Below are 25,863 nucleotides of genomic sequence, written 5' to 3' on the forward strand. Positions count from 1 at the left end.
GAGGCAAACAGCCCGGCTGGCCTGAGCCCCTCCTTGCGCGGGGAAGGGAGCCGGATCGGGCTCGGTAGCTGCAGCAGCAGCAGCAGAGTTAATGCGAGAGCGCCTGAGCGCGGGGGGGAGGGGAGGCAGAGTTTGTAAATGGAAACACTGGTACATAAGCATTTAGCACAATCGGGCTGGAAAGCTCCAACTGCAAAGGGCTGAGAACAAAAAAAAAAAAAAAAAAGAAGAAAAAGTAAAAAAAAAAAAAAAGCCTCCCTTTGCCGCCCCCTGGCTGCCACTGCGCTCAGCGAAAAGTGCGATGAAATAAAAAGGGTATCTGCTAAACTCCTGTCTCTTCTTCCCAGCTGCTTGCAATTCTCGGTAAAAGGAGCCGTGTATGCCTTCTTAGATAACCGGGCACAACTGGCGCAAAGGCGCCGGGAGGCTCGGGTTAGCCCTGCTTTTCTATACCTGCCCTTTTCCCCCCATGAACTTTGAGGGTTGGGTCCTCCTCAGGCGCAGATTTCCCTACTTTAGATGTCAAATGAGAAACCCACGTGACTCTCCTTTGCTGGAGAAATTTAACAAATGAAACCAGCTCTCACACCTGTGTGGGTTTTTCTCACTTTGAATACAATAGGTTATTCTTTATTCCTGGTTGTGAATCCACTTCTGTTCCCCTCAGTCCCAAACAAGAGAGACTTTCTTCCGAAGGCGCTAAAACCCCTTCCCATTACATCCAGCTAAAGGATACCTGCAAATCGGAGGGCTCCGGGGTCCTCAGTACAGGCACTAGCACACCCTAGTAACGAGACAAGAATAAAAATGCAAAGTGCAGGTAAGCCACAAAAGCTGAAGGAGAAAAACAGGAGAGGAAAGCGAGGCCGCTGATGAATGGCCGTAAGGTGAAGACAAGTACACGCAGCATCGATAAATACCGTACGGTTCGTTAGGTACCGACGCCGGTGACTCTGCCTAACAGCTGCAGACCTGACTTGCGCCGAGTCCTCTAGCTTGTTGCCGGGTCTCCCCAGCTCTGCCTGTTCCCATAGCTCTTGACATTAGAAAAACCTTCCACTGCGTCTGTGCGTTTCAGCGATGGTGGGGTTGCACTCAGTGAAACAGGCACCAGGTAATGAAATTATGTGGAAGAGAAAGATTAATTATGGCGAGTAGGTGCCCACACATGCTGTTAGCAAGCAAGCATTTCCACAGAAATTTTGCGAGTTCTGGATGCCCAGCACCTTTAACAAACCTCCATTTCCTTATCACCGGTCTCTAAGTTTGTATGTGGGCTCATTTACAAACATAAAATCCACATGTAAATTGAGGGTGAAGGGTTAAGAAGACCCAGTTGGCCTAGACCTGCTGATCTCTTTGAAGTTACTGTCTCCTACGTTGTTTATTGCTTTAAATTAAGTAGTTCGGGGCATATTGGAAACTCCAGCCTTCAGCTCGTAAGAATTTTCAGGACAAGGAGAGAAGCATCTAATGAGCGTAAGCTCGTCCAGCACTGGTCACTTAAAGATGATCTATGCTCTATATTAAGCCGGAGGTCCCTTTTAGTATCTGACTTCTAGTTAGTCACTCTCTTCGTTGCACTTTTACTATGTTGATCTTTGTATTATGATCAGTACAGAACATCTTGTAAATATATGTATTTATTCTGTCAGTCTTACACTGCTTTCCTTCTACCATCAAAATATTAAAACACAAAAGCTTGCTGATTACTCATAAACAGATCTATGAATCTGCACACAGACAGCTTTCCTTGGAGCAAGTCAGCAAATTAAAAACAACTTCTTCAAAAACCTTTGGCTGCGAACCGATTGCTTTCGGATTCTTGTTTTTTCCCTCAATAAAAAAGGCAGGTCCTAGGGAAAGCTAATAAACAGCCTCTATTGAAAAGCCAATAGTGCACCAGATTCTGATGTTAGTTGTTTTGGCATAATTGCAATTTTCCGTTTAGATAGCAGGAGATAGGAAAATGCCACTCTGTCTACATGCCCCATTAGTATAAATCCTCTAGGATACTTCAAGGGGATAAAGGGTCTACCGATAAAGAATTTATTCAATAGTCTGGACTAAAAAGCTGTACATCGCCTGGTAGGTAGTTTAAATGACCAGTGAGACGATTGTCAGAAGGCTAAAAAAATCCCAATAGATTAAAATGAAGAACTCAAATTCTTACTGTCCAGTTGCAGGAGATGCAAGCACTGGAGGGGAAAAAAATCTCTACAGCGCCTTGATTTCACGAACTCTTAATTGAGGCAATATGTTTTACTCCTAAGTGTCCATTTAGCGTGCGCTAGTCTGAGTAAGTTACTGTTTGTCTTCCTGTTTTTATGGAAACCACTCTAGTATTGACCACTTTAATATTAACCACTTGAATATTTTTAGTGATTCCTGAAAACGGTACCTCCCACGCTCTCGGTTCAGCAAAGGAACCCTCAGCGCGTGGCTCTTTAAGGGGTAAAGAGACCCTTTGACAAGTTTGGGGTTCTGTGATCAAGTGTTAATGAAGCATTCAATGTGTGAAGCTTGTTTAGTTAACAATAATGTTAATTGCTAGGCCTGCAGACAATTTAGAACCGAAAACTGATTCATAACCGATACGTAAAGATTTTGCAATTGGAATTGATTTAACTGTAGCGTTGATAATAGATCAAATACAAATCCCTCTCCTGCTATTGCGTTAGCTCCTCAGTGCCAAGCAGAAGGGCAATCTTGCTTGATTAGGAAAAAGAAAAAGATGAAATGGTTGAGACTTGTGTTTCATTAAAAAAACAATACTGCATCAGTTGTAGTTTTTGTACCTGTATTTTTGGCATTCTAGCTGAAAGTGCTTTTTATGTAAAAAGTTCTTCATGTGAGCAGAGATCATTCTGAATCTGGACTACAGAACCTAGTAAAAAAGGTGTTAGTTTTATGTAGCTGCTGTTTTAGCACTAAGCACACATTAAAGAAGGAAAGCTGTGGCTATCAGACTGGAGCGCTCAGTGCTCCCACACGGTACCTCTGAAGTGATATTACTGATTTATCTTATACTGGAAGAGACTATTCTCTTCATCCTTCGAGCCTCCTGCTAGGCCTCTGGCAGAGGAGTTTACAGGAGCTTCCCAAATAGGAAAGGAAAAAAAAAAAGTCAGTTAAATGATTTATTTGTGAGCCAGCAGCTGAAGAAACATGGCCATGTGAAGGGAATCCCACTGTTAACGAAAGAAAGGTTTCCATGCCTGCATGCTTAAGCTGAAGCCTGTGCAACGCTGTAGCCTAGTCACAGTTCCTAAACTCTGCAAAAATAGGGCATTTCCATGCTCCAAGTTGAGGCAACACAAACACTGGGGACAACGGGACGGCAGAGTTTGCTCAAATGCATCAGCTGTGCGGATGCAGTCGCGGGTGTCTCCGTTCACCTTCCCACCTCTCGCTGGCTGCAGGTCGCAGGAGCTATAGCCGTGAGGATTAGGAGATGCGGAGATGACGGAGCCAAAGCAAACACGTTGAAGAAGTTGGGCAAGAACTTTCGGAAGAGCACGTTTCAAGAGCGCTTTTCAGCCAGTCGCACGACCTGTTTGGGACTTGGCATGGCTGCGTTAATCCTGGTGACAAAAGGGGTCAAGCAGAGTTAGAAGAGACAAGTGTCTCCTCTCTGTGGCTGCTGAGGAAAGCGAGCACAAAGGTAGCACCAAGGAGCAGAACTTGCCAAGGCAATATGCTTATTTTTCAGAAGACACACATTAACAGAATTGTTTCCTTGACAAATCAGTTCAAGCCCACGCACGTATCCTGCAAGATGCATTACGCTTGAGGACACAGTCTCTTGCATTTCCCAAACGTCTCCGTTACCCTACTGCCAATCTTCTGTAGAAGACACTTTGTTGCAATTTGTAGTCCCTCAAGCTAAAAACAATTCAAAATACTTACGCTCTTTCTTTTAATGGGTGGAAAAACGCTCCTGTGTATAATTCCAAAGACACAGTAAACACTAGCGGAAGTGGCTCAACTTGTCTTTTTTTAACTTTTCAGGTGAACTTGCACTCTTCCCAAATCTTGTCACTGTTCTCCTGGCCTCGGTCGATTTAGACTATTTCAGTGACTGCTGATTGCATCGCTCAGTAGCTTGAAAGAGAGCGAAGCAGTGGATGGAAGCGACACGAAAGCACGCTCCATCCCCAAAAGCATAACGGTAGGATGCAGGGAGCCGCAGGGATGTCACAGTGCGGCCCTACGCAAGACACTTTATGCGCGCCTGAAGGAACCCGACAAGACACTAATTCGCCTTGCACACTTCAGGCAGCATCTGATTGCACGTTTATATATTTTCTGAGTATATAATTACCCAGCACAGGATGTGCAGGTTAAGGAGTAAACCCAGTGGGGAGCGGAGCGCCGAGAAGGGGAGAAAACGTGTGCGTGTGGGTGGGTGGCTTTGTCGGCTTGCGTTGGCGATCGCCACAAATGGTGAACGCCGCGCAGAGCAAAGTCTCATCTGGGAAGAAACTGAGACAGTATCATGGCTTTATGCTGTAAGCAGCTATTGCCCCTCGCAGCCTGCGAGGACCCAGAGCACCTGCTCGGAAGACATAGCCCAGGGCACGTTAGAGAGCAGGAAAGAAAAGTTTCAGCATCTCAGAGTTGAGGAGCTGGAGAAACCTAAGTGTCCTTGCTGTAAACGCAAGGTAAATTATTCATTCTCTCTCTACCCCCCCTTCCCTCTCTCTAGTTCAGTTTTTCTTTTCATGCTTTAATCGTTTTGACACCAAGCTGTACAAAAGTAATTTAAAATTAACATGACTGACACTTGGTAGATAGCAGGACCCGGCGCGGAGCTCCACCTCCTGCTCGGGACTGCTGAGAGGGGCCCTGGATTGGCTGCGGGTCCTGCGGCAGCTGATGGGGACCCAGGAAAAACATGGCAAACAATTAATTTGCTAATTTAGTTTTCTGTTTAATTTGAAACCAGAAAATTGTCAGGCACCCATCAGCCCACGAGCAAGGCCGGCTGGACTGCGGGCAGAGCGGCGCTCGCCATAGCAAAGCGGGGTGTGGAGGGGGAAAAACGCGTTCGATCAGACAGCGAAGCAATTTCTTGCGGAAGCACTGATGGCATTTAATAGCCTTCGTATAATATTTAAGCATTTAAGTTCCACAGTATGATGTTCCCTGCCACCTCTCTTGCATCCCGTGCGCTTCAGGCACACGGTAAAAGCCTCTGAACTGGGAAAAGGGTGTTGTAAAGCAGTTGTGAAAAAGTTGCCCCCTTGAGCGCAGCTCGTCCTCCGGCCTGTCGTTAAGGTGGCAACTCGAAAACGACGCCTGGGCCAAGCAGCTTCCTCCGGGGCTCGTCCTGCCGCGCGAGGCGTAGCGCCCCGCTCGGGACGCGCGTCCTTCGGCGGCGGAAGGAACGCTCCGATGTGGTTTCCTCCCTCCGGCCGTGAGGGCGAGGATGTACTCCCAGCTCGGCTTGGCGAAGGTTTGTACATACGTTATGCAAAGTTTGGGGCCTCTTTTCGATGTTCCGAATGGAACTGGTTTTGTTTTTTTTTTTTTTTTTCTCCTTTCATTTTGCGTTTCTAATCCATGATTTTACCCGTGTCTCTTCCCAGTGAGAAGGTGCGTATTTATTGGGACTGAGGAAGCCCCAAATTTGGGGTTACGCGTTTGCAAGGAGCTGACGTGCGAGGTGGTGCGTAAAGCTGCAAACATATTAAAAAAAAAAAAGGTTCATCGCCAGCAGGGGGAGCGTGGGTCAGGGCTGGGTCCAGCCGGGAGGTAAAACCGGGCTTTGCCCGCTGAGGGGGAGGCCGCGGCAGCGCAGGCGAGGCTCCTTTCCGAAATCAGGGTGAGCAGAACCGGGGCTGCGCTCGGCCCCGCTCGTTCACAGGTTTCCTTTTCTCCTTCTTAGCTGTCGTTGTCTGAAGTCAAAGTCACTAGATGGTACTGTTGCCGTGTTAAGGTGTGCGCGGCCGCGGGCCAGCGGCTGCGGAAACCCTCCTTCCTTCCGCGAGGTGAAGGAGGGCCTGGGAGTCCGTCAGGGGAAGGCGAGCGAGGAGCAGCGGTGGGTCGGGTCTGGCCCCCGCCGCCCGGAGGGTGCGCGGAGGCTTCATCCCAGCCCCACGGGCGACGGGGCCGGCCCTGGGCCGCCTTCGCTGGCGGCGAGCGGCGCGGGAGGAAGGACGCGACCGCCGCGCCTGGGGTCAGAGGGAGTTCTGCCATCCTAAGAGGACCCAGCTTCAGCTCAGAGAGCAACCACCGCCCTCTCTGAAGGGCGCCCAAAAAAAACCAACCCAAGGTGAGAGCCACCGCTTGCACAGATTCCTCACCGACTCGCCTGCACCAGCCCCCTCCAAAGTTTTAAAATGATGTCGTTGTCCGGGTCCCATCCCCATTTGGGGGTCGCCAACCTTTCTCTTGCAGGTCCTGGTGGACGGTAACAAGCAGGTTATTATGCTCCGCAAACGAGTCCCAGCCCTGCCCGCCGCGAGAGCCGCCTTCGCCCGCCGGCCGGCCCGGAGAGCCGCCTGCGCGCCCTCTCTCCGCTCGGGTTTCCAGGAGAGGGGAAAGTCAGGCCAATTAAATCAGGCAGCATTGAATCCCTAATTGACATAAATGAGACAGACAGACAGCTGGGAGGACTGGGGGGAGGGAAAGGGGAGCAGGTGCCCTGGATGAAAAAGAGATGGAAATCCAACCTAATACTGCTGCAGCTTTTCCGGTTCTGGGTGTTTGTATTAGCTAGAAACATCTTCAAAAGTGTCTGAGCTCCTGCTGGAGATATGTTAATGGAATAAATACAAGTTACAACTGTTGTACAGTTGATTAGGATGTTCAAAAAAAAAAAAAAACCCGCCTCTAAACAAATCCTAAATGAAAAACCCACAAAAAGATTTTTTTTTTTAATTCACACATTTAAATAAAAAATACAAATGTTCTCCAGGCAATTTGAACACAAGGCCTCGCAGCTGAACAATTACAAAATAATATTAAATTGTGCTTGTTTCTTGTTCTGCATTCGAACAGTGCTTGACTAGGTGTTTTCCTCTCTTCTTTTGGGGGACTGTTCTTTTTACTTGAATATATCCTTCCAATATTCATTCATACAAAAATAAGTTATTTAAATTCATACATCTCAAAAGAATGAGGCACAAAGGAAGGGGAGTAACTTCCCAAAGTCACATATATCGGCATCAGCGCTGCTAATGGAACCAGATTTACCAGCCTTTCAGTGGGTGTCTGCCCCAGGAGAGCGTGTTGCCTCACCCAGGGTGTTGCCTTTACGGGAACAGAAAACTGTTTGCCATTTTCGTGAAAAAATACTTCTCATGCTGTCTATCTGAGCGGCGAAAACGTGGAGGGCTGCAAAAGCAAGGGTGGTGGAGCAATCCCAAGCGGGCACAGATAACAAAGGGGGCCAAATTCTGCTTCGCTATGCTCCTAAGTCCTCCGCTAGCAAAAAAGTCAGTAGCTCTGGATTAACTCTTGTAAACCGGACTGAAAACAGCCTGCGTCTCAATTTTAAAACAATGAAGAATTGCGCATTGGGGTGCAATAACACCACAAATATTTTTCACTTATATCTCCAGAAACTTTTGAAATCTCTTCCTGAATATTTCAACACATTTTCCTTCACCGTTTTCCCAGCTGGGATCATTTTTGCCAGTACGGACAATTCTTCTTGGTATCCATGGGAATTGCCTTCGTAATTAGAAGCGCACCCAGCGCACGGAGCAGAGTGTGCAAGCCCAGCAGCTGGAACTGGGAGCCGGGTCTGATTAAATCTGCGCTGCCACAAGGAGAAAAGCCAGCTTTAATGAAACATCAGAAGCGCTCCCTACCCCTTCTTGAGACGGCGCGGGGAAGGGGACTCCTCTTTTACTTCATGAGTCGCTGTTCATCGTGCGCTCCAAACTCACTGAACGGAGCGAGAGCGTAGTAGCAAGTGATTCAGGGCTTGGAAATCAGTGATGTGTCTAGTCCAGAAGGATCTAATTGCCGGCAGTGACATTTATTAAAGCTGTGCTCAAAATATGTCTTCAGAATTACAAAAAAGACTGGAAATGTCTAAACGCAGAGCGTTGTTATCAGTTGCAGGCCTCATTTTTCTGCTGAGATGCTCCTCTACAGTTCAGAATAAGCCCTCATAAGACAGTGAGATCAGAGCCCTCTCACTCAGAGGTTGCTCACAGAGAAACAACTTCTCGTACGGGCTTCCTACCCTGAGCAGAAACAGCAATTTGCATTCACTCATGAGGATACAAATAGTGTTAGCCAAGAAATCGCTTTCCTTTTTTATGGGACGTAAGCGATTTTTATTATTACACACCAAGCCTGCCTTTAAGAACCTGCTGTACAGAATAACCCTACTCTGTGCTAGCCCGCTGCATTGACTCTTCTTGAAATATGAATTTATCCAAAATGGATTAACTACTTATAAGCATACACATTTGAGGAGCAAAAGATTTGGCTCAAAAGCATGCATGGTTCATGGTGGAAAAGAGAGTTGGTGAAAGAGGCAGCTGGTTAGATAGAAATTATTAATCCAACACAAGCTTTTTTATCTTTAGTTACTACTTCCACTTGATGTCACAAAATCCATTACTGCTGCAGACTTCCCTGCAGCCCCAGAGACACGGGGCTGAGCAAGTCAGCGTCTGCTAGAGACACTTTGGACAACTCTGGCTTCAGGTGTGCTGATGGGACAGCAGAAAAGTCATTTTGTAAGCCTGCGTTTCTCTCCGTTTTTAAAAAAAATAGAACTGAAGGTTGGGGTGGGGAAGACATGTCACAGTTACAGGTAGTTGGGGGAAAAAGTGACTTTTAACACATAATCTTTTTCCTACTACTTAGAGCAGCAGAGGACACTATGGAGCCTGGGAATCAAACACGACTCTAAGTCCAAACATAACTGAAACCCTGGCTGCTTTAGAAGGTCCTACAGCACAGGCTGATGAGACTTCAGCAATCACTTCCCCAATATGGTTGATACGCAGCTCCCTATCCCCGGATACCGGCAAATCCTCCGATCCATATGTGTTCTAAAATGTTTTAACATTTCCAGTTCTTTAGAAGTAATTCACTGTGCAAGTCTGGAAGCAAACGCAGGCGCTGCTAACACATCTCAACCAACGGCGGGTTCCTTAAGTGACGTTTGAACTCAACCCTTCCTGTAATTCTGTAATTTGAAGATTATTCTCGCAAACTTTGCAAGATGCAGACGAATGAGAGATTTCTGGCTTTGAGTCAAATGCTGGAGTAATTAAATGTTCATAAAACACTTAAAGCATGTGAAGTGCTATTATCATACCCAAGAAACCAACAGGCTACAGCAGATTGGAGCAGGATTTTGAGGCACACGAGCAAACAGCTCATTCCTCCCCCCTCCATCTCTCTTCCAGAGCTGTTAACAGAGGATTATGAACATTACCAGATTGCTTTTATTATAAACAGAAGAAGTCAAACCAAAATTACTTTCTTTCATATGAACATGTGCCATTCAAAAGTTTTTCCTTCTGTAATAAATATCTAAGTAGCTGACCAGCTTGCTGCTTATCTCGTGAAGGAACTACCCCTAGGGAGAAGAGAAATTGCTGTTACTTCTAATCTCGCACATAAAACTGAAGAGGTTCCACCTGTTATAGGTTTATAACACCATCTGCTGTTTAAAAATAAGACAGCATTTGAGCTAACCATCACACACGAGTTTGCGCTTGTTTGATAACCTAGAAGTGACAAACGGTTAATACGGAAAGGTTTGTGTAATTGGCACTTTTCTTTCACTTCTGTTCTTTCAAGCCCTTAACGTATTTCGTCTTGGTCTTAATTAGGAAGCAAATTATTTCTTCGCTAGAGGATCTAGAAAGCCAGCGAGCGGCAGAGATTTAGCAGTGCTACCAGATTCAGCCAGTCCTACGCCACAAAACCTAAATCTCGATCTGCAGCCACGGTATCCCCAGAGTTGCTCCCGTTTTGAGGTTTTGCTCAGGGTGGTCATCACTGGAAAAAGTTTCGTGCGCATGACGCCTTCCTGCAGTCACTCTGTTTCTATCTTTTCAGTGTTTAGCTGGTTTCTAAGCAGTGTCATCCTCCCCCCCGGCCCCGACAACCTGACCCGAAGAACCTGCTTAAAAACTTTTTCTTAAAAGAGAGTCATAGACCCCACAGGGTATGAGCAGCTCAATGGAAATCTTTCTTTCTGTCAAAAAATCAAAATATTTGTCTTTTGCTGTCTCACACTGCTGCCTGCACGATAGAATAAATACTCTAACCAAGGTTTCTTTTACTGCTTTCTAACTGAAAATGAGGCATATTTTCATCCCAAGAAAAACAACCAAGCCCTGGAGTTCATTAAACATCTCAGCCAAAGTACTCACCACCAACCCTCTCGGTTTTTGTTGCAGGTCATAACAAGCAGACAAGTATTCTTAACAACAACACTTTTTCTTAAAAAAAAAAAGAGTTTTTTTTCAAAATGAGTGCCTGTGGAGTCCAACCGCTCACCCGGAGACAATATAGTGTTTTTAACCATCTCAAGTTTATCAAAAAAAAAAAAAACCAAACCTGTCAGAGTCTTAAAGTCTAGTAAAAATCAGAGGCTACAGCTGTGCAAGTCTGCTTTAGTCCTATCGCAGCAGCCCCTTTACAACATCCTCTGCCATATTTAACATTTGTAACCCCCTCCCCACGCATCGTTTAAAGAGTCAGGGGCTCCTTTTGTAAGCGATCAGCTTCTTACCCCAGCACTTTACATACACTTCTCGACAAAAGAGACCTTTTACATGTCAATTTATTTTCAGACAAGCATATCTGAACGGGAGTTTCCCTCCAGAGTAGAATTAGTATGAATGGCAGGTGTTCCAGTGCAACACAAAAGGAGGAAGGCAGCAAGTTAGCTGAGCTTAAGTAGTAAGACAGCTTGATGTTTTAATAACTAGAGGCAAGAAAATGGAATGGCAGTGGACCTCCAGCTTTCATAGCATGAATGAAGGTTTTATTCAGAGCCCCCCATGTACTTGCAAAAGAAGACCTTGAAATATTTTAATGTTGGCTTTGCTTTAAAAGAGGGATTAAATCGTTGAACATTACATGAAAGCACAGCATCCGCCCCACGTACCGTCAAACACACTTGCAGTCGCTGCGTCCTAAGCCTCTGCTTCCCGAAAAGGTGGTTGCCACCAGGCGGTGGTGGTGCCTGGGCGGCAAGCAGTGCCGCAAACAGCATCACGATTCGCAGCCTCGCATTTTCCACCACCTATCCGCAAATCCACAAAAGCCTGGAGAAGAACTTTACATGGACTAACTTGAAGCTGGGGACTTGACGATGACGCTGGCATCAGTCAGCCCAAAGTACTGAAAAGAGAGGATCGTTTGCTCAGTGAAATTTCACTGAGAGAAAAGAGAAAAAAAAAAAAAGACATTTGCTGAGAAGGTTACCGCCCTTCATTTTTTAAAGACAGCCTAAATAATCACGATGTGAATACCTATCAGGCCCAAATACATTTATCTCTGCTCGGTTTAATTTGGCAGAGGTCAATACCACGTCATGACAAGGAAGGCCTGACTACACAGAGGGGAGAAGGGGGTTATAAAACAGCCTTTCTGCCAGGGCAACAAATTTCACAACAGAAAAAGCTGATGATTTATGCCCCAAAATAGGAAGGCTTAACCTTCTTTTATGGAAGCTGTATTACATGAAGAAAGAAGAGACACTCAATATTACTTTCAAGGTCCATGCCTAGGGGTTAGCATAATATTTCTACATAGGTTAATTCCAGGTAGACTCAGCTACTGGAGACTGGATTCCAGGATTTCTACTCCCTTGAGCTTTCATACCCACTTACAGGAAAAAACCTTAGAGGTCAAGTTGACCATTAAAAACCTGAAATAACACAGGCAGTTCTCCTTCTAAAGGGTTCCTTATGTATGAAAGTTAAATGCATTTTCATCCCTTTTTTTAAATCAAGAGGGAAGGCAACTTGCATATCCTCTTCGTACCACGTTAAAGCTGAATGACTTGAACTCTCATGCCAGCAGATCATTTGTCTTCTGTAAGACATCTACTAGCTCCCCTCAAAAGGTTTAAGGACCCAGCCCAACGTAGGCCCAACTTGCCCCTCAAATAATGTGATTTCAATTAAGATGACAATAGTTGGTCCCAACTGCATTTTGGGAAAGGTTTAAGACTGTCAGGACAAAATCAGAACGGGAACAAAGGGGCCCACCTGACCCATTACAAACACCTACAGTTCTCATAAACAGAGAGATCAGTAAGTCAATTTTTATTGAGCACTGGAATTAAAAAAAATAACAGCACTTAATTATTTGGAACTAAAAATCAAAACTTATTTTTACTTATGGAAGGATCACTCGCAACAACTTGGTTAAAAACACAGAAAGCACGGTTTAGCCCTTCTTGTTCGCTCTGTTCTCCAAAGTGTTGTAGGTCCACGAAGATACAGCTGAACTGAATACAGAAAGCTCCTCTGATTGAACACCGTGAGGCAGCCGGCTTGACTCAAAAAGTCACGGTGGAGGGGTCTTACACACCAGGCGTTGCTTACTGCTAGCACCGCTTCTGTAGTGACTGCAGGCTGTTCTCCTTACGTGTACAGCGCTCTGCATCTGGTCATCCTAAATGTCTTCGAGTTGTTGCTACTTGGCCTCACACCAGCACCATTACAGGGAGGATTAAGCAAAGGGTATTATGCTTATCCCGATTAAAAACTTGAAAACATTCACAATTTCACACAAACATGCAAGCTACCATTCAAGCAGGACAAACATTTGGTTTTAGGATCCATCCTGACCGGTCTGTATTGTTTGGAGGCTCACAGTGAGTGGTGAACACCAGCAATGTGTCAAACCCATTTAACCTTTTAAGAATCCACTCTTGAAGTGCAATGCAGGAAATACTCTTTAAAACTGTTGGGAGGGGTTTGCTTAAATCCCAACAACACCCAAGGGGACTGAACCCAAGCTCCCAAAAGAAGCTGTTTAATTGTTATATTTATTAAGGATAGCTGGCACGAGGGTGACTGCACAGTTGTAGTAAATGTAAGGCAGGTTCATTGGCATCAATACAAAAATTGTGCCAGAGGAGAAAGCAAGAATTTTTAAAGAAGGCATTTCACACAGTGGAGTGACCCCCCCTCCCCGCTGAAGGCCAGCGCTGGGCCTCCGCAGTCGCAGGTCCTTTTCTTTCGGCACAAAAGTCTCGTTATCCTGGGTGAGACCCTCTAACGTTGACACAAGGAAAGTGATGGGCTGCGGAGTAACACTTCCAGTTCAACTCACGCCACTCCGAAACGTACTTTTTTGCTAATTCCCAAAGTACAACAGAGTTAACCTAGCACAGGCAGGTTGGCAGAGTTTCATCCCTGGGCATGTCTGCATCAGATGTGCTCTGCCACTATCAGCAAAGGATTAAAACCAGCTCTGCTGCGGGTTTATGGCAATACCAGGGAGAAGATACAGCATGCACTGACACCGGCCTTCTCCTCTTAGAGGGCACTGAAACCTAGGGCAATACTTGGAATAAATATAGGAAAAAAAAACCCCTTGACTACTTCAGCTTCTCACTGGGAATAAAACAGGACCTGCCTGGGTGAGGGTGGAGGAGAAGGAAGAGAGCTGCACATCTCTGAGAAAATTTTTAATGGAATTCTCTATTACAGAGTCTACGGGGACCAAGCAAAGGGGAAAGGCAAAAAGAAAGTTCCCCCTCTCTATATGACCAGCCAAAGGGAGCAGATATTCCCAGGAGAAGCTTTGCATTTTTGAGTGCTTGCAGGCTCCATAGTTCTTCTAATCCTCCCAGGAAACGCCCACCAGTAAACGAGGAGAGCTCTATCAATTCTCTGCAAGTTAGAATGGATCAGGAATTTATTTCTAGCACAGTTCACCTGCAAGCGTTGGTTTCTATTAAAACTATGATGTCTTTTGAGAGTAAGAAGTTTCCCTCTCCACAGTCTACATCTTGCCACCTTCCCTGTTGATCACTGCCTTAGCCAATAAATAAAAGCAAGGTATTAAACGCGAGAGAAGGTAGCATAATATGCAGCCCTACTACACTACTGCTGATTTTCCCATCAGAGGGCCAGCTGTGGAGGACAGACATACCTCTACAGATGAAAAAGCTTTGCACATCTCTCAAAAGGCAGGCAAGAATCATTATCCCCTTATTACAGAGGGGGGAAATGACTAGGGTCACTTATTCTGCAGCTAAAAGTCAGTCAGTAAAATAACATCAACTGAATGACATGTTTATTGTACAATTCAGAAAGAAACCCTGAGTTACCAGCTGTAGGACAAAGTTAAATTAAAAAGAAGTATGGTTTGCTTCACAGATTCCTGCTAAGGGAAGGTGGGGGAAGGAATGAGCCAAATCTAGCAGGTATTCTGGACAGCGTATCGTCTAAGGGAGTGTTTGGAAAACAGTTGGTTTATTTTGTTTGGAGAACAGCCATGTGGCTTGGGAGAGGGCAGAAGAGATGGGAAGAAATGGAGTCTGAAAAATCGACTTTACAATCTGAACATACACAAAAAAAAATGAAGGAGAGGGAAGTTCTTTACAAACACAAGTGCTGCTGGCTAAGAGTCTGCAAGTTGGACTTTGGGAAGGGCATACAAAGTTTCAGGGGAGGAAAAACCCAAAGCCTAAACCCAAACATCATGCAGTCTTCCAGCTGCAGTGGCGTTGGAGAAGATCAGTTCCAAGAAATGATGCAGCTACAACAAAGATCTGGCCCTACAAAGGAGAGGGTGAATCAGAGCTGCTTTTTAGTGCCCCTTGACATCAGTTATACATTCTAGTTCTCATATACACAGATGGATGTCTTTAAAAATCGACAATTTACACTTCAAAAAAGTTTTACAGTGACGTTCTCTCAGTAAAGATCAGTCCACACAAAGAGGAGCCAGTCTTTCAGAAGCAGAAAGGCACTTGGCCTTGATGTGGATTTCAGAAAAAGTCCTCAAGGGAGCTCCTTTGCAGACATTTACTGCCCAGTTTCCTGCCCCCTGTCTTCACTAGGTCGTGCAAAGTCTGGTGTAGATTGCATTGCACAGTGCTGCTGCAGACTGCCCAAAATTCACAGTGTGGTAGAAGGAAGTTTCTTGACCCGCCTCTGTGCCAGAATGGATGATTCAATGGGCTTCAGCTGGGGGCTTGGCTTGGAGCTGTTCAGTGCAGAGTATGTGGCAGCCATTGCCCCCTTGGAGAGAAGGCATGAGAGAAGTCATTTAGGTGTAGAAGAGGTATATTAGACTCATGACTCTTCAAGATGAGGGAGTAGAATAGCCTGGCCCATAAATGAAGTCAGAAGCACTCCTTTTTTTAACGCTTCTCCCTTCCTGAGATGCAGTCAAAGAACCTTACTAGGTCTTCCTGCCCCCCAAAATAGCTTGCCTTACATTGCCCAGCTCAGAGGTCTACAACCTTGCATCCTGCTTTGCTTGCACCACTGTTACCCCACCTGAAGCCCTGCTTTCCAAAGAGCTCGATATCCAAGAGGAACACCCAGCCCAGACTTTGTACCTTTACAAGCTGAACGTCCTGGTGATTCAGTTGGCTCTGAGGTAAGCTATCCTTCTGTGTTATCCACGGATGCTGCAGGACCTGTTTGGCTGTTAGACGCTGGTGAGGATCTACATGAAGCATCTTTGATACCAGATCCTAAGGGGATCATTTGGAAAATTAGACTTTAGAAGACTTCATACTTTAAATAAAAAAAAATACTGTCACCCCACACTTACAATTTAAATTCAGAGGCTGAGTTTCAAGACCCCAGACATCAATCTCCTGGTGTATAAAATACATTTGCAGTGGGTCTGGGAGGTACACCACAGCAACAAGCTGGGCACGGGTCAAGCACTAAATTGGCATTGCATACAAATATTCAAGGCAAGTACTAAAACAAAGCAGACGGAGGCACACTGCTGAGCTGCCTGCAGGGGAGACGTACATGGGGTGGAACCTACACTGCTGCTTTTCTCCTACCTCTTCTGCCCTCCCTCCCCAACCTGCTTTAAACATGCCTCACAGCAATTGGCCGTGCTTGATCTCAACCCTTGAATTTACCCAGGTGAATAGCAAATCATACCTTGGCTGTTTCAGAAATAGTGTCCCAATTGCCTCCACTGACAGAGAACTTTCCCCCACCTATTCGGGTCAGGATCTCCTCTGGAGTGTCACTGGGCCCGTTTGCAAATGGAGTGCAGCTGAGGTGAGAAGAGAAAAGAGCATGTGAGTTGCTGTCCTGTTACTGGGCTAGGGACCGGTCCCAGTTAACACTGACTGATACGGAGAGGTACCAACTGCCACAGCAGAGCATGTCTGAGAGCAAGGTGATCACAGCTCCAGCTGTAACCTTCCAACGAGACGGGGAGGCACTTACCCTGCTAGCATTGTATAAAGGAGAACTCCCAGGCTCCAGATGTCACAGCCCTCATCGTAGCCTTGGCGTTTTAGTACCTGAACAGAATAAGCAAAGAAAAAAAAGCATGTTCAGTTCTTGTCACAGAGCTTGTTTCAGCTTGTGAAGAGTGGCTTGACCTCCGCATGCAGTCTGTATGCAAAGCTCCTTCTGGAGCCCCACTGAATAGCAAGGTCATGGACTAAAGGTCAGGATTCAAATCAGATTTTTGTTTCATGGAACAGAGGAAACCCCCCAGGTGCATCAAAATGACAGGCGAGAAAGAAGCCATGTTCCAGTGCAGCGACACTGCATGTGTGCTCCATTGGGTGCCACTTCTTTTTCTTTCCCCCACGTCAAGATAGCTGAAGAGAAAATAAAACCACATCTTTTAACAGGTCAGTTAATCAGGAAGAGAAACAGCCTACAAAACCAGTGGGATTCTAAAGTCTCACAGCCCTTCACAGGCCCTCTCCTAGCAGCTGAAGGAATAAGGTACAGTACAAGTTGGAAGAACGCATTGTAACTGCGCTTGAGATCCCATATTTGTTCAGTACCACAAGTGCTGGTATTTCTGCAATTTCAGATTACAAGTCAGAATATGCCAGAGCAGGCTTCATTTAAGCACTGGGCAGACCTATCTGTGCAGAATGAGAACACCGTCTAGGGGAGAGAAGCGAGAGCTACAGGAGAGTCTCAAGTCAGTAAGTCACTTACCTCAGGTGCCACAAAGTTTGCAGTATAACAAGGAGTCATGAGAAGGCCATTCTCAGCCCTCAGCTGCTTGGCAAAGCCAAAGTCACAAATGCGAATGCTTTCTGGGTTTCCTGACTCGTCCACATAGAGAATGTTGCTGGGTTTCAAGTCCCTGTGAACCACCTGCGGAGCAAAGAAAGTGCTGCTCTCATACACCAAGCAGACGAAGGTCTGACGCTGCATCAGGATACTCAACCCCTGCTCTGGCCCCACATCTGCCTTGCCAAGACAGCAACGCCAGAGAGAAACAATAGTCCTGACAAGCACAGTTGCTCTCCGGAGGAGAGGGAGTGCAGTGCAAGGCTCGTCAGCTTCCTAGGGAAACAGATGTAACCAGACCCATACTCACCCCCTGAGAATGCAGATACTCCACCGTTTTACAGATCGTATGCAGGACAGAACTGGCCTCCCTCTCCGAGAAAAATTTCTGTCTGAGGATCTTATCCAGCAGCTCCCCTCCCCTCATCAGCTCAGTCACCAGATACACATACTTCCCATCATCATACACCTACCAAGGCAAACATGGAGAGGGTTAATCAAAAACTGCTTCCCAGACTTCCCTTTTGTAGTTCTACTATGAAGCAGACAGAAGTCAACAATGCAGAGGTGGATCTCTGCTGCTCGGATGTATCCCCAACCCAGAGCAACACGATGAGCGGCAACACCAGGTTGCACGTGCCAGAGCTGTTGCCAGCCTGCATTCAGACCTCCCGTAGGCCAGTCTGCACTTCCTAAACCAACACGTGTGACAAGTTATTCACTCACATCTTTCAAGGTAATGATGTTTGGATGCTGCCCATATCGCAGGAGGATTTCGATTTCCTCAGACGGGTCTCGCTTGCTCTTGTCAATGACCTGCAAGAGTACGGATAAGCATTATCCGCAACTGGATGGGGAAGCGGCTAGGACACAGCAAATAAGTTGAATATTTGGAACACTGCAGAGATACTGTACTGTATCCATTCCCTGTCTCCTGCCCTCTTTAGCAATAAGCTCCAGAAATCTCCTGCCTGCTCTGTCAGTTATGCGTCTCCAACACCAAAGTTTTGTGTCTGGCTTATTAAGATGTGACAACATAGCCACGGCAAGCATGGCAGAGAAAGGTGAAACACTGTCCTCCCTCCTTGAGAAAGGAGAATGCTGCTTCCCCACTATTCCTAGGTAAGAAAGCTAGCACAGCTATACATGCAGCAGCACAGAAATTGTCCGCTCGGATCGCACGCAAGCAGGGAAAGCGATTCCATTCCCGGATATTATTTTGGCCGTTATAGGGATGAACAGAAATCTAACGGGAGAGTTCAGTTCAGATTGTAAATCTCAGACCTTGACTGCATACTCCATGTTGGTTGCTTTATGAATGCAGCGTTTACACACTGAGTAGGAGCCAACACCGATCGCCTCCTTCACCACGTAGCCATCGTTGAACTGGACATTCTTGCCATGCAGCTGCTGCAACAGGAGAGCAGAGGAACAGATGAGATGGGAGAGTTCAGGGAATGGTTTGTGCAATGCGATGAGTCAACTGTAACGCAGAACGAACTGACAGACGGCTGTCTGCTGCATCCCACAGCTTCTCCTCCCTGCTGGGGAGAGGGAGGAGAAGAGAACAAGGCAAATATAGGTCACTAGGCTAACACTATCTGCATCTAAGCATGGTGCATTTCTGTGGCACCTTCCAACCCGCAGGCGTTTGTGCAGACCTCCCACTAGCATGGGTCCAGCTAGGGAGAGGAAAGCAAACAGATTCGAAGTGCCCCAGTGACCTCTGCACATGACAATCAATAGCAGTGAAAGAACAACAGGATGCAAGAATTCAAAACAGAGTGACTCTCATCTAAGGCTTTACTTAAGCTCTCCTCAAAACAGTACTGAGGTCCTGCAGACCCACGCTGGGCTCTGGGGCATTACTGCACCTCAGAACAGTCGCTCTTCGGTCCCCACTTTTACCTGTACCACCGAATTCAGAGGGGACTGGGCAGGTTTCACCTTGCCGTCCTCCATCAATCCAGTCGCCACGAAACTGAAGCCGCGGAAGAGCTGATGGGCCCCTGCGCTTGGGGGGATGCCTGGGGAATCTGCAACAGGAGTTGAGAGGCACCTTGAAGAGGGCTGGGCCAGCTGAAGCAGAAGCCTTTCCCTCACTTCCCAGAAGCCACGGCTCCTCTCTAGGCTATTCTAGACAGGAGCCACGCTGCACAGCACCGCGTTCGTTCACAAACACCCTGCACGTGTACCACTGGGCCTCTGCCTTAGTGCTGCCACTGTCTGAAGCTGGCAGTGCTAAAAGGAGGCAAGACATAGCCCAGCTGGCATAGGCAAAACAAATATTAAGCCATACAGTATAACTTCACACAGGAAGCTTTGGCTGCATTAATTTGCACAAACCTTTTGGTGTACGAGACGTAAACTCTGTGTCAAAATAAAAGGTGTCATCTGGCTGGCCTACTGCAGGCTTGAAAGGTGGTTTGATTTCCCTTCGATACAGCTTCTGCAAAACAAATACAGCTTGAAAGTGCTCTGATAGGTCAACGCTCTCATATGCACTTAGAAGGGTGTAAAGACTTGCTAGGAATGAGAGGCCACAAAGAGATTTTGCAAAAACTAGAAGCAACTTTGCAGCTTAGCATTTAACTACAGCTCAGCAGTTGGAGGGAAGACTTCTGGGCCAGTATGGTGCTTTTGAGTCAGTCCATGGAGAAATGCCATGAGTTTCTACCTTCTACCATATATTGATCAAGGCAAAAAAAGTGCTCTCTAAGCAGCTTGCCTCCCTACTTCAAAGGTAGTATCCGTGAAGTATTTACCTCACCAGGCTCTTCCACCTCCTCCTGACTCCCATTAAAGTGTTGCTGACACACATCTCCAGGGACAGCCAGAGAAATTGCCCTAGGAGAACATTCGCCTCCCAGTGTCCCCACAAGTCTCCCTTTTAAATTGCTTCTTGAAGCAAAAACATGAAATAATTCTTACTAGCATTGCTGGAGGTTCATTCTGGTAACTTGCTGGATGCCTTGAAAGCACGAAAAGACTGATCTTCAAAATCCCTTACAAAACAAGGGAAACCATCCAGGAAAGGAACTAGGTTATACGGTAAAATAGGGAGTTGGCCAAAACTAATTTGGAAATGCAGGCTCAGTTACTGCCCTGAGACTATTTCTATGGATGAAACAAGGTATTTCCTTCCCAGAAAAGTTTTCCTCAGTCTTTCCTATTCTGGGCAAGGCAATCCCTGTTGTGCCAAACCCCAGATTAAAACCTGCACCTTTCTTTTGAGAGAATGAATTCAAGACAAGGTGAAATCATAAGCAACTCGGGTATTAAGCAGTTATTCACATGACAAACAGGAATTTTAGTTTTCGGAAGGTTTACTAGAATAGTTGGAAGCATGGACTGGGAGCCCTCCTACAGCCGACTGGTCAGACTTCAAGCATCACAATTGTGCTATTATTGCAGTCAGCAAAATTGCATTACTTTCACTGAGTGGTGCGGAAGTTTGGTCTTAAATTTCTGATACTCACATTCCAGTCAATAGTAGAGTAGAAAGGATGGCGCTTTATCTCTTCTGCCCCATCTGGACCAGAACCTGGAAGATGCACCCATGGAGTGCATAATGTTAGAGCAGGACCACTGACCAAGTGAAGGCTGCTACCGCATATGCAGCGTGACCAGGTATATTATGGGGAACCTGGCCGTAATGAAACAAGCAAATTAACCAAGCACAAGTCTGAACATGCACTTGACCAACTAGGATCTGAGAGGCCCAGGTAGAGCATCAGGCATATTCAGAAAGAAAATATGTCTTACCTAATCTGTTGGCTGGATTCCTTTTGAAAAGGGCTCGCAGGAGACTCTGTGCTTCAGAGCTCAGGAACTGAGGCATGCCCAGCTTTGCTCTAGAAAGGAAGTTATGTAATCAGTTATAGGTTTAAAGAAGTCAAGCCACAAGCTGACGGCAGCACCTCCACCCCTGAAAGTACAATAATCTGTTTGGCATTTATACTGCAACCTTCAAACTAGCTCTTGATACAGAAACACTTGCTAAATAATGCCATCAAGTTGTGAGAACCCCCAAGTTGCAACAACCTCAGAGAAAGAGCAGCAAGCTCACCTCGTATACACACATGGAAGAGAAACTCGCTTACTTGAGAATGAGGGTCATCGTCTCCTTACGATCTTTTCCCTGGAAGGGCAGTGAGCCGGTGAGCATTTCAAACTGGGAGAAAAAGAGAACAAGGAGAGGTCACATGCCTCAGCAAGTCTAAGGGTTGCAGCAGGGAGATGTTTGAGCCAGTGCCTGCTCCTCCAGGAGCCCCGAGATTCAGTGACTGCCAGATGGTGGCACCAGATCCGCACAACAACCAATATCCCAGCACTGGGGGCTGACACGGGCACCCACCCACACCCACCCACCCCACGCTGCACGTCCCAGGTGCTCACTGGAACAGCCCCAGGAGCTCTGCATCCCCTGAGAAACACATTCCTGCCTGGATCCCTGCACTGCCTGGACACCCTTTTACAGAGTCCTTTCAGGGAGCTTTGAGAATATCCTTAAGTCAGTGCATCTGCTAGACATGCAGAATCATGCAAGGGTATTTCAGAGCTACGGCTAGAGCAGCTGCCAAGAAGTCAAGTTTCCAAACACACTAGTTTGGTACGTACCATTAACACCCCATATGACCACCAGTCAGCGCTGTGGGAGTGGCCCTGACGATTCACAACTTCTGGCGCCATGTATTCCACTGTCCCACAGAAGGAATAGGCTTTCTTCTCATGGTCTATAGCTTCTTTACTCAAGCCAAAATCTACATAAGAGAAAAACTTAGCATGTGCCCACCTCCTCTGGACTATCACACTGAGCAGAGAAGTCTAAGTAAACCTCCGCATTTCAAGAACCAAGCTTGCTGGAGCACAAGGTTTTTGTGGAGTCTCTTACCTGTGAGTTTGATGTGCCCTTCTTCATCTAGGAGGATGCTACAGCATAGGTGAAAAAAGCAAGATGTTATTAGCTGTAAGAAAGGCTGATGTGAACCAGCACATACCTTGGAGGCTGGTCAGAGATGCTCTCAAAACTCCAAAGGAGAAAGTTAACTATCTCTTCCCACCCCAAAGCTTTAAACTCCATCATCAAGGCATGAACAGGAGAAAGGGCAGCTCCCCTTCTTTCTACACCCCCCCCCTTCACATTGAACAAATAGCCCCCAGAGATTGCATCACCTCCGATACCCCAAATCCCCCAGGTAAGAACAGCTGAGTCACACAGCTGGCATGCATCTCTACAGAGGCCCCGCATGGTGCCTTTCTCCTCCGAAGGCTCTCAACTGCTTAAAGCTGGAGGCCAGAGCCTGCCAAGGATTAATGCTCAGACATGTGGTGCACACATGCTGCCTCCACAGTGCTCCTGGCTGCAACTGCTGATGTGAGGAGCAAGAGCCTCAGTGATCTGCTCGGTGATGCTTCCCATCTAGTTGGCCCAGAGGCATTATTCAGCTTGGTCTACATGGAATAAAACTGTGCTGTTTTCTGACTACGAGCTTGGGACTGAGCTGCAGGAAGGACTCTGTTCCCTGCAACAGTTGTGCCACACGTACTTTTCTGGTTTGAGATCTCTGTATATGATTCCCAGGCTGTGCAAATGGTCAAGCCCCAAAGCCAGCTCTGCTAGGTAGAACTTCACGTCTTCCTCTGTGAACATCACCTGCAGGAAGGCAGAGGAAGCAGACATGCCCCGGGGTTACAGCCCTGACAGGGGGACCACGTCAGATGCACCCATGCAAGACCTTTCATATCCACGTTGCTCCATCCTGCCTTTCCAAGACTTAAGTTTCCCAGGCTTCACCCGCCACCCGAAAGTATTAATTAAGCAGCAACACTAAAAAGCACAAACATGGTTGCTAGGCAGCAGACAGGTGTTAAAAAAACTCTTCCTTTACATTAAAGACAACAGGGAATGTAACTTGGTTATCTGGCACAGCTTCTTGTTGCCCCTCCCATGCTCTGCCCTCACCCTTTCCGGGTGAAGCCATGCAGCCAGATGACATGACAGCAGAACACAGCACTTGCTTGTTTCCATTCTTGATGGAAGCTGCTAGATGAGGTGAGACCTGCTGCCTATGCTGGTGCTCTTCTGGCAGGGGACAGGGTCCTGGAGATACCCTCTCCTCTTTCCAGCTCTGAGCTAGCTGCAGGATGGAGGTTCTTTCCATCCCCCTTAAAGATTTCCCAAGAGTCAATCACTTCTCCAGGCAGTTAGGGCTTAGCGCGCAAGAACTGAGAACCTCAGCAATCCAGCAAGATGCCACAGCATACCCACCTCTTTGGAAAGCCGAGTGAAAAGGTCACCTCCTCTGAGGAAATCCAAGATGAGATAGAGCTTCCCCTCTGTTTGGAATGCTGAAACACAAGCCAGAGCAGGAATCAGACCCCTCTGCTGAGGGACGGCTCAACTGTGTTACGTTAATCGCTTAAGTCCCACTGGCTTCAGTTACACCGATGCCCTGCATGGTTACTAGGTTAAACACAGGTAGGGCTAATTATTTGGCACAAATGAGATAAGCCTGGCCAGGATGTTGAAATGGGAGCTCACCAGCAGGACTCTGCACTGCACGAAAGTCTGATCTTCTGCAGGGTTTGTTCCCTTTCAGCCAGTGACGCCCTACTGAAAGGGCCATTTTCCCAAGAGAGGCATCAGTCACTTTACAGGGTAAAAAAACTGCTCTTGCTTTCCTCAGAGTCAGAGCATTAATCCTGATGAACTCTGGTTTGACTAGTTAACTCTTTTTCAATTTCTCCTTAATTAATATCTTAATCCAAAGGATTTGATGTTTAAACCTCTTCTCCTGGGCTATGCTGTTTTTCCCATTCAATAACTAGAGTGGGCACAAGACCAAAGTCCTTTCAAGGAAAGGATTTGTTTTAAGGGGATTGTGAAGGCTCCATGGCAGCACAGCCACTGAGGGATACGGACTGACTAAGGCCTTTTCTCCACTTCAGGTATTTCTAGAAGCCTGCTAGGGACCCTGAGAATCTCTCAGCATCCTCCAAGCAGCCTGCTGCTGGATGCCTAGTGCTCATCCACCTAGTGCTCAAAGACACCTGTAATAGCATCTCTCTTTATTGTGTTCAAAAGCAGTTAGTCTCTGTTCAAGGTGGCAGCCCTTAAAAACTGGAAGCTTACCTGGGCACCCCCTCTCCCTGTGTCCGAACTAGTTCCACACTCACCATAGTGGAGTTTCACCACAAAGGGATGGTTTACATCAGCCAGGATATCCCTTTCTATCTTTGTCCTTACTCGATCACGCACTGTGGGAGAAGAGAGGAGCTGCTCAGGCACTGAAAAAGGCACACAGTTCCCTGATATCAGCCTGTCCCCAGCCTTAAGCCCTTTAGTTCCAGGCAGCCTGAGCCAGCTCCTCTCCATCTCTAGCACTGCAATAACAGTTTCTTAGAGATGGAGAGAAGAAGGGGCTGTCAGCTGAGATAGACTTCTTCACACAGAGCACTCTAGAGCCAGCACTGCCCAGTGACTGCTGTGGGATTTTTCCCAATGCCACTCCCCAGTGCTCTCTAGACATGGAGAATAAGGGAGGACTCTCCTACCTTTCAATGTTGCCTTCTTGAGCACTTTCATGGCATAGAGGTGGTTGCTGTCTGGCGGAGTGATTTTTCTCACCAGAAAAACCTAAAGCAGAAGGACACATTATCCGAGCTCTAAACACCAGCACAAGGAGCTGGATGCCTCCCAAAGCAGCAAACCTCAGAGTGACCAGAGAAGCAGCTGGCCACAGGTCTGGCAAAGTTGTACCTCAAGCTCTCTATGTGAAGCCTCATGAGGTTTTCAGCAAAGATGGGCTCCTCTCACACCCCATCTCCAGCCATTACAGCACTCATGTTTTTACACTGCACTTTCCTCCTCTCCTGTCTTCCACACCTCTTGCTCATTCCTGCAGCTACCATGGGATTGTGGTGATGCCTAGGAGCTGTGACTAAGAGTCCTGTCCAGCTTTGTGTTCTTAACTTGAAGCAACATCACAGAACAGAAGTAACCTTACCTACTTCTAGTCCCTGCAACACTGCCAGTCAGTGTCCGACATGCTGGCAGACTCACCGATGCTTCTGTGAACCACAGAGCCTCCTGGTGATGGCAAGACCGACTCCTTGGAGTTCAGGCCCTGCACCCTCTCTGGATTTTTACCTCCCTCCTTTCCCTGATGTCCTGTACTACCTGAATCTAGACAGCTTTGAAAAGACACTCACATTCTTTCGAATAAAGTCCACTGCTGTGTTTGTACAAGCAACAGCACCCAGTCCTATACAAGCCCTTACTATTAGTGTTGGTAACTGACCAACATTAAGCTGAAGACTTACTGCACAAGCAGACAGTCTGTAAGAGACCTGGATTATTTGCAAGTTGAAATAGATAAGAGTTAGAGGCTACTTCCTTCCCCCTTCACAGAGAGGAAACTGGACTGTACACAAGGGCTGAAAACAGCCTGTTGCATATAACATCATTTCTGAGAACTGCAAGGGACATGGCCTGAGTCCTCCAAGTCCTCAATTCAACCGAGTAGCCTGGCAGCCAGCCAGAGAGCTGCAGGAGGTCCCTCTGCCCAGTGCAACACCTGTGTTCACAAGCAGGATCCTACTCCTTTCCTTCCAATCAAAAAAAAAAAAAAATTACCAGGGAAATTCTGGACATACATCTCTGCAGCTGCCT

The 25,863-nt window shown here is 46.7% G+C and overlaps 1 protein-coding gene and 1 long non-coding RNA gene across 10 annotated transcripts in view; one reads left to right on the top strand and one right to left on the bottom strand.

Annotated features, from left to right (window-relative positions):
* Window positions 1–5,352: 5,352 nt before the first annotated feature.
* LOC138062002 (uncharacterized) lies at window positions 5,353–12,120 on the top strand. The gene is made up of 3 exons (XR_011135963.1): window positions 5,353–5,458; window positions 5,891–6,277; window positions 6,403–12,120. It is a non-coding gene; the product is annotated as an uncharacterized lncRNA (long non-coding RNA).
* Window positions 12,121–12,235: 115 nt separating this feature from the next.
* Window positions 12,236–25,863, bottom strand: part of RPS6KA1 (ribosomal protein S6 kinase A1) — a 48,006-nt gene continuing 34,378 nt past the window's right edge. For all 9 annotated transcript variants that reach the window (XM_009682393.2, XM_068917158.1, XM_068917159.1 and 6 more), the window contains 19 exons: window positions 24,747–24,828; window positions 24,369–24,449; window positions 23,461–23,540; window positions 22,739–22,845; window positions 22,084–22,121; window positions 21,810–21,952; window positions 21,293–21,363; window positions 20,955–21,043; window positions 20,669–20,733; window positions 19,536–19,638; window positions 19,098–19,225; window positions 18,474–18,599; window positions 17,916–18,005; window positions 17,500–17,658; window positions 17,112–17,273; window positions 16,377–16,453; window positions 16,083–16,200; window positions 15,518–15,655; window positions 12,236–15,194 (listed from right to left, as the gene is read on the bottom strand). In XM_009682393.2, coding sequence (XP_009680688.1) covers window positions 15,072–15,194; window positions 15,518–15,655; window positions 16,083–16,200; window positions 16,377–16,453; window positions 17,112–17,273; window positions 17,500–17,658; window positions 17,916–18,005; window positions 18,474–18,599; window positions 19,098–19,225; window positions 19,536–19,638; window positions 20,669–20,733; window positions 20,955–21,043; window positions 21,293–21,363; window positions 21,810–21,952; window positions 22,084–22,121; window positions 22,739–22,845; window positions 23,461–23,540; window positions 24,369–24,449; window positions 24,747–24,828 — 1,980 coding nt within the window. In that variant the 3' untranslated portion in view covers window positions 12,236–15,071. The remainder of the gene's footprint in view (window positions 15,195–15,517; window positions 15,656–16,082; window positions 16,201–16,376; window positions 16,454–17,111; window positions 17,274–17,499; window positions 17,659–17,915; window positions 18,006–18,473; window positions 18,600–19,097; window positions 19,226–19,535; window positions 19,639–20,668; window positions 20,734–20,954; window positions 21,044–21,292; window positions 21,364–21,809; window positions 21,953–22,083; window positions 22,122–22,738; window positions 22,846–23,460; window positions 23,541–24,368; window positions 24,450–24,746; window positions 24,829–25,863) is intronic.

This window comes from Struthio camelus, chromosome 23 (assembly GCF_040807025.1).
Source record: "Struthio camelus isolate bStrCam1 chromosome 23, bStrCam1.hap1, whole genome shotgun sequence".
Classification (NCBI taxonomy): Eukaryota; Metazoa; Chordata; class Aves; order Struthioniformes; family Struthionidae; genus Struthio; species Struthio camelus.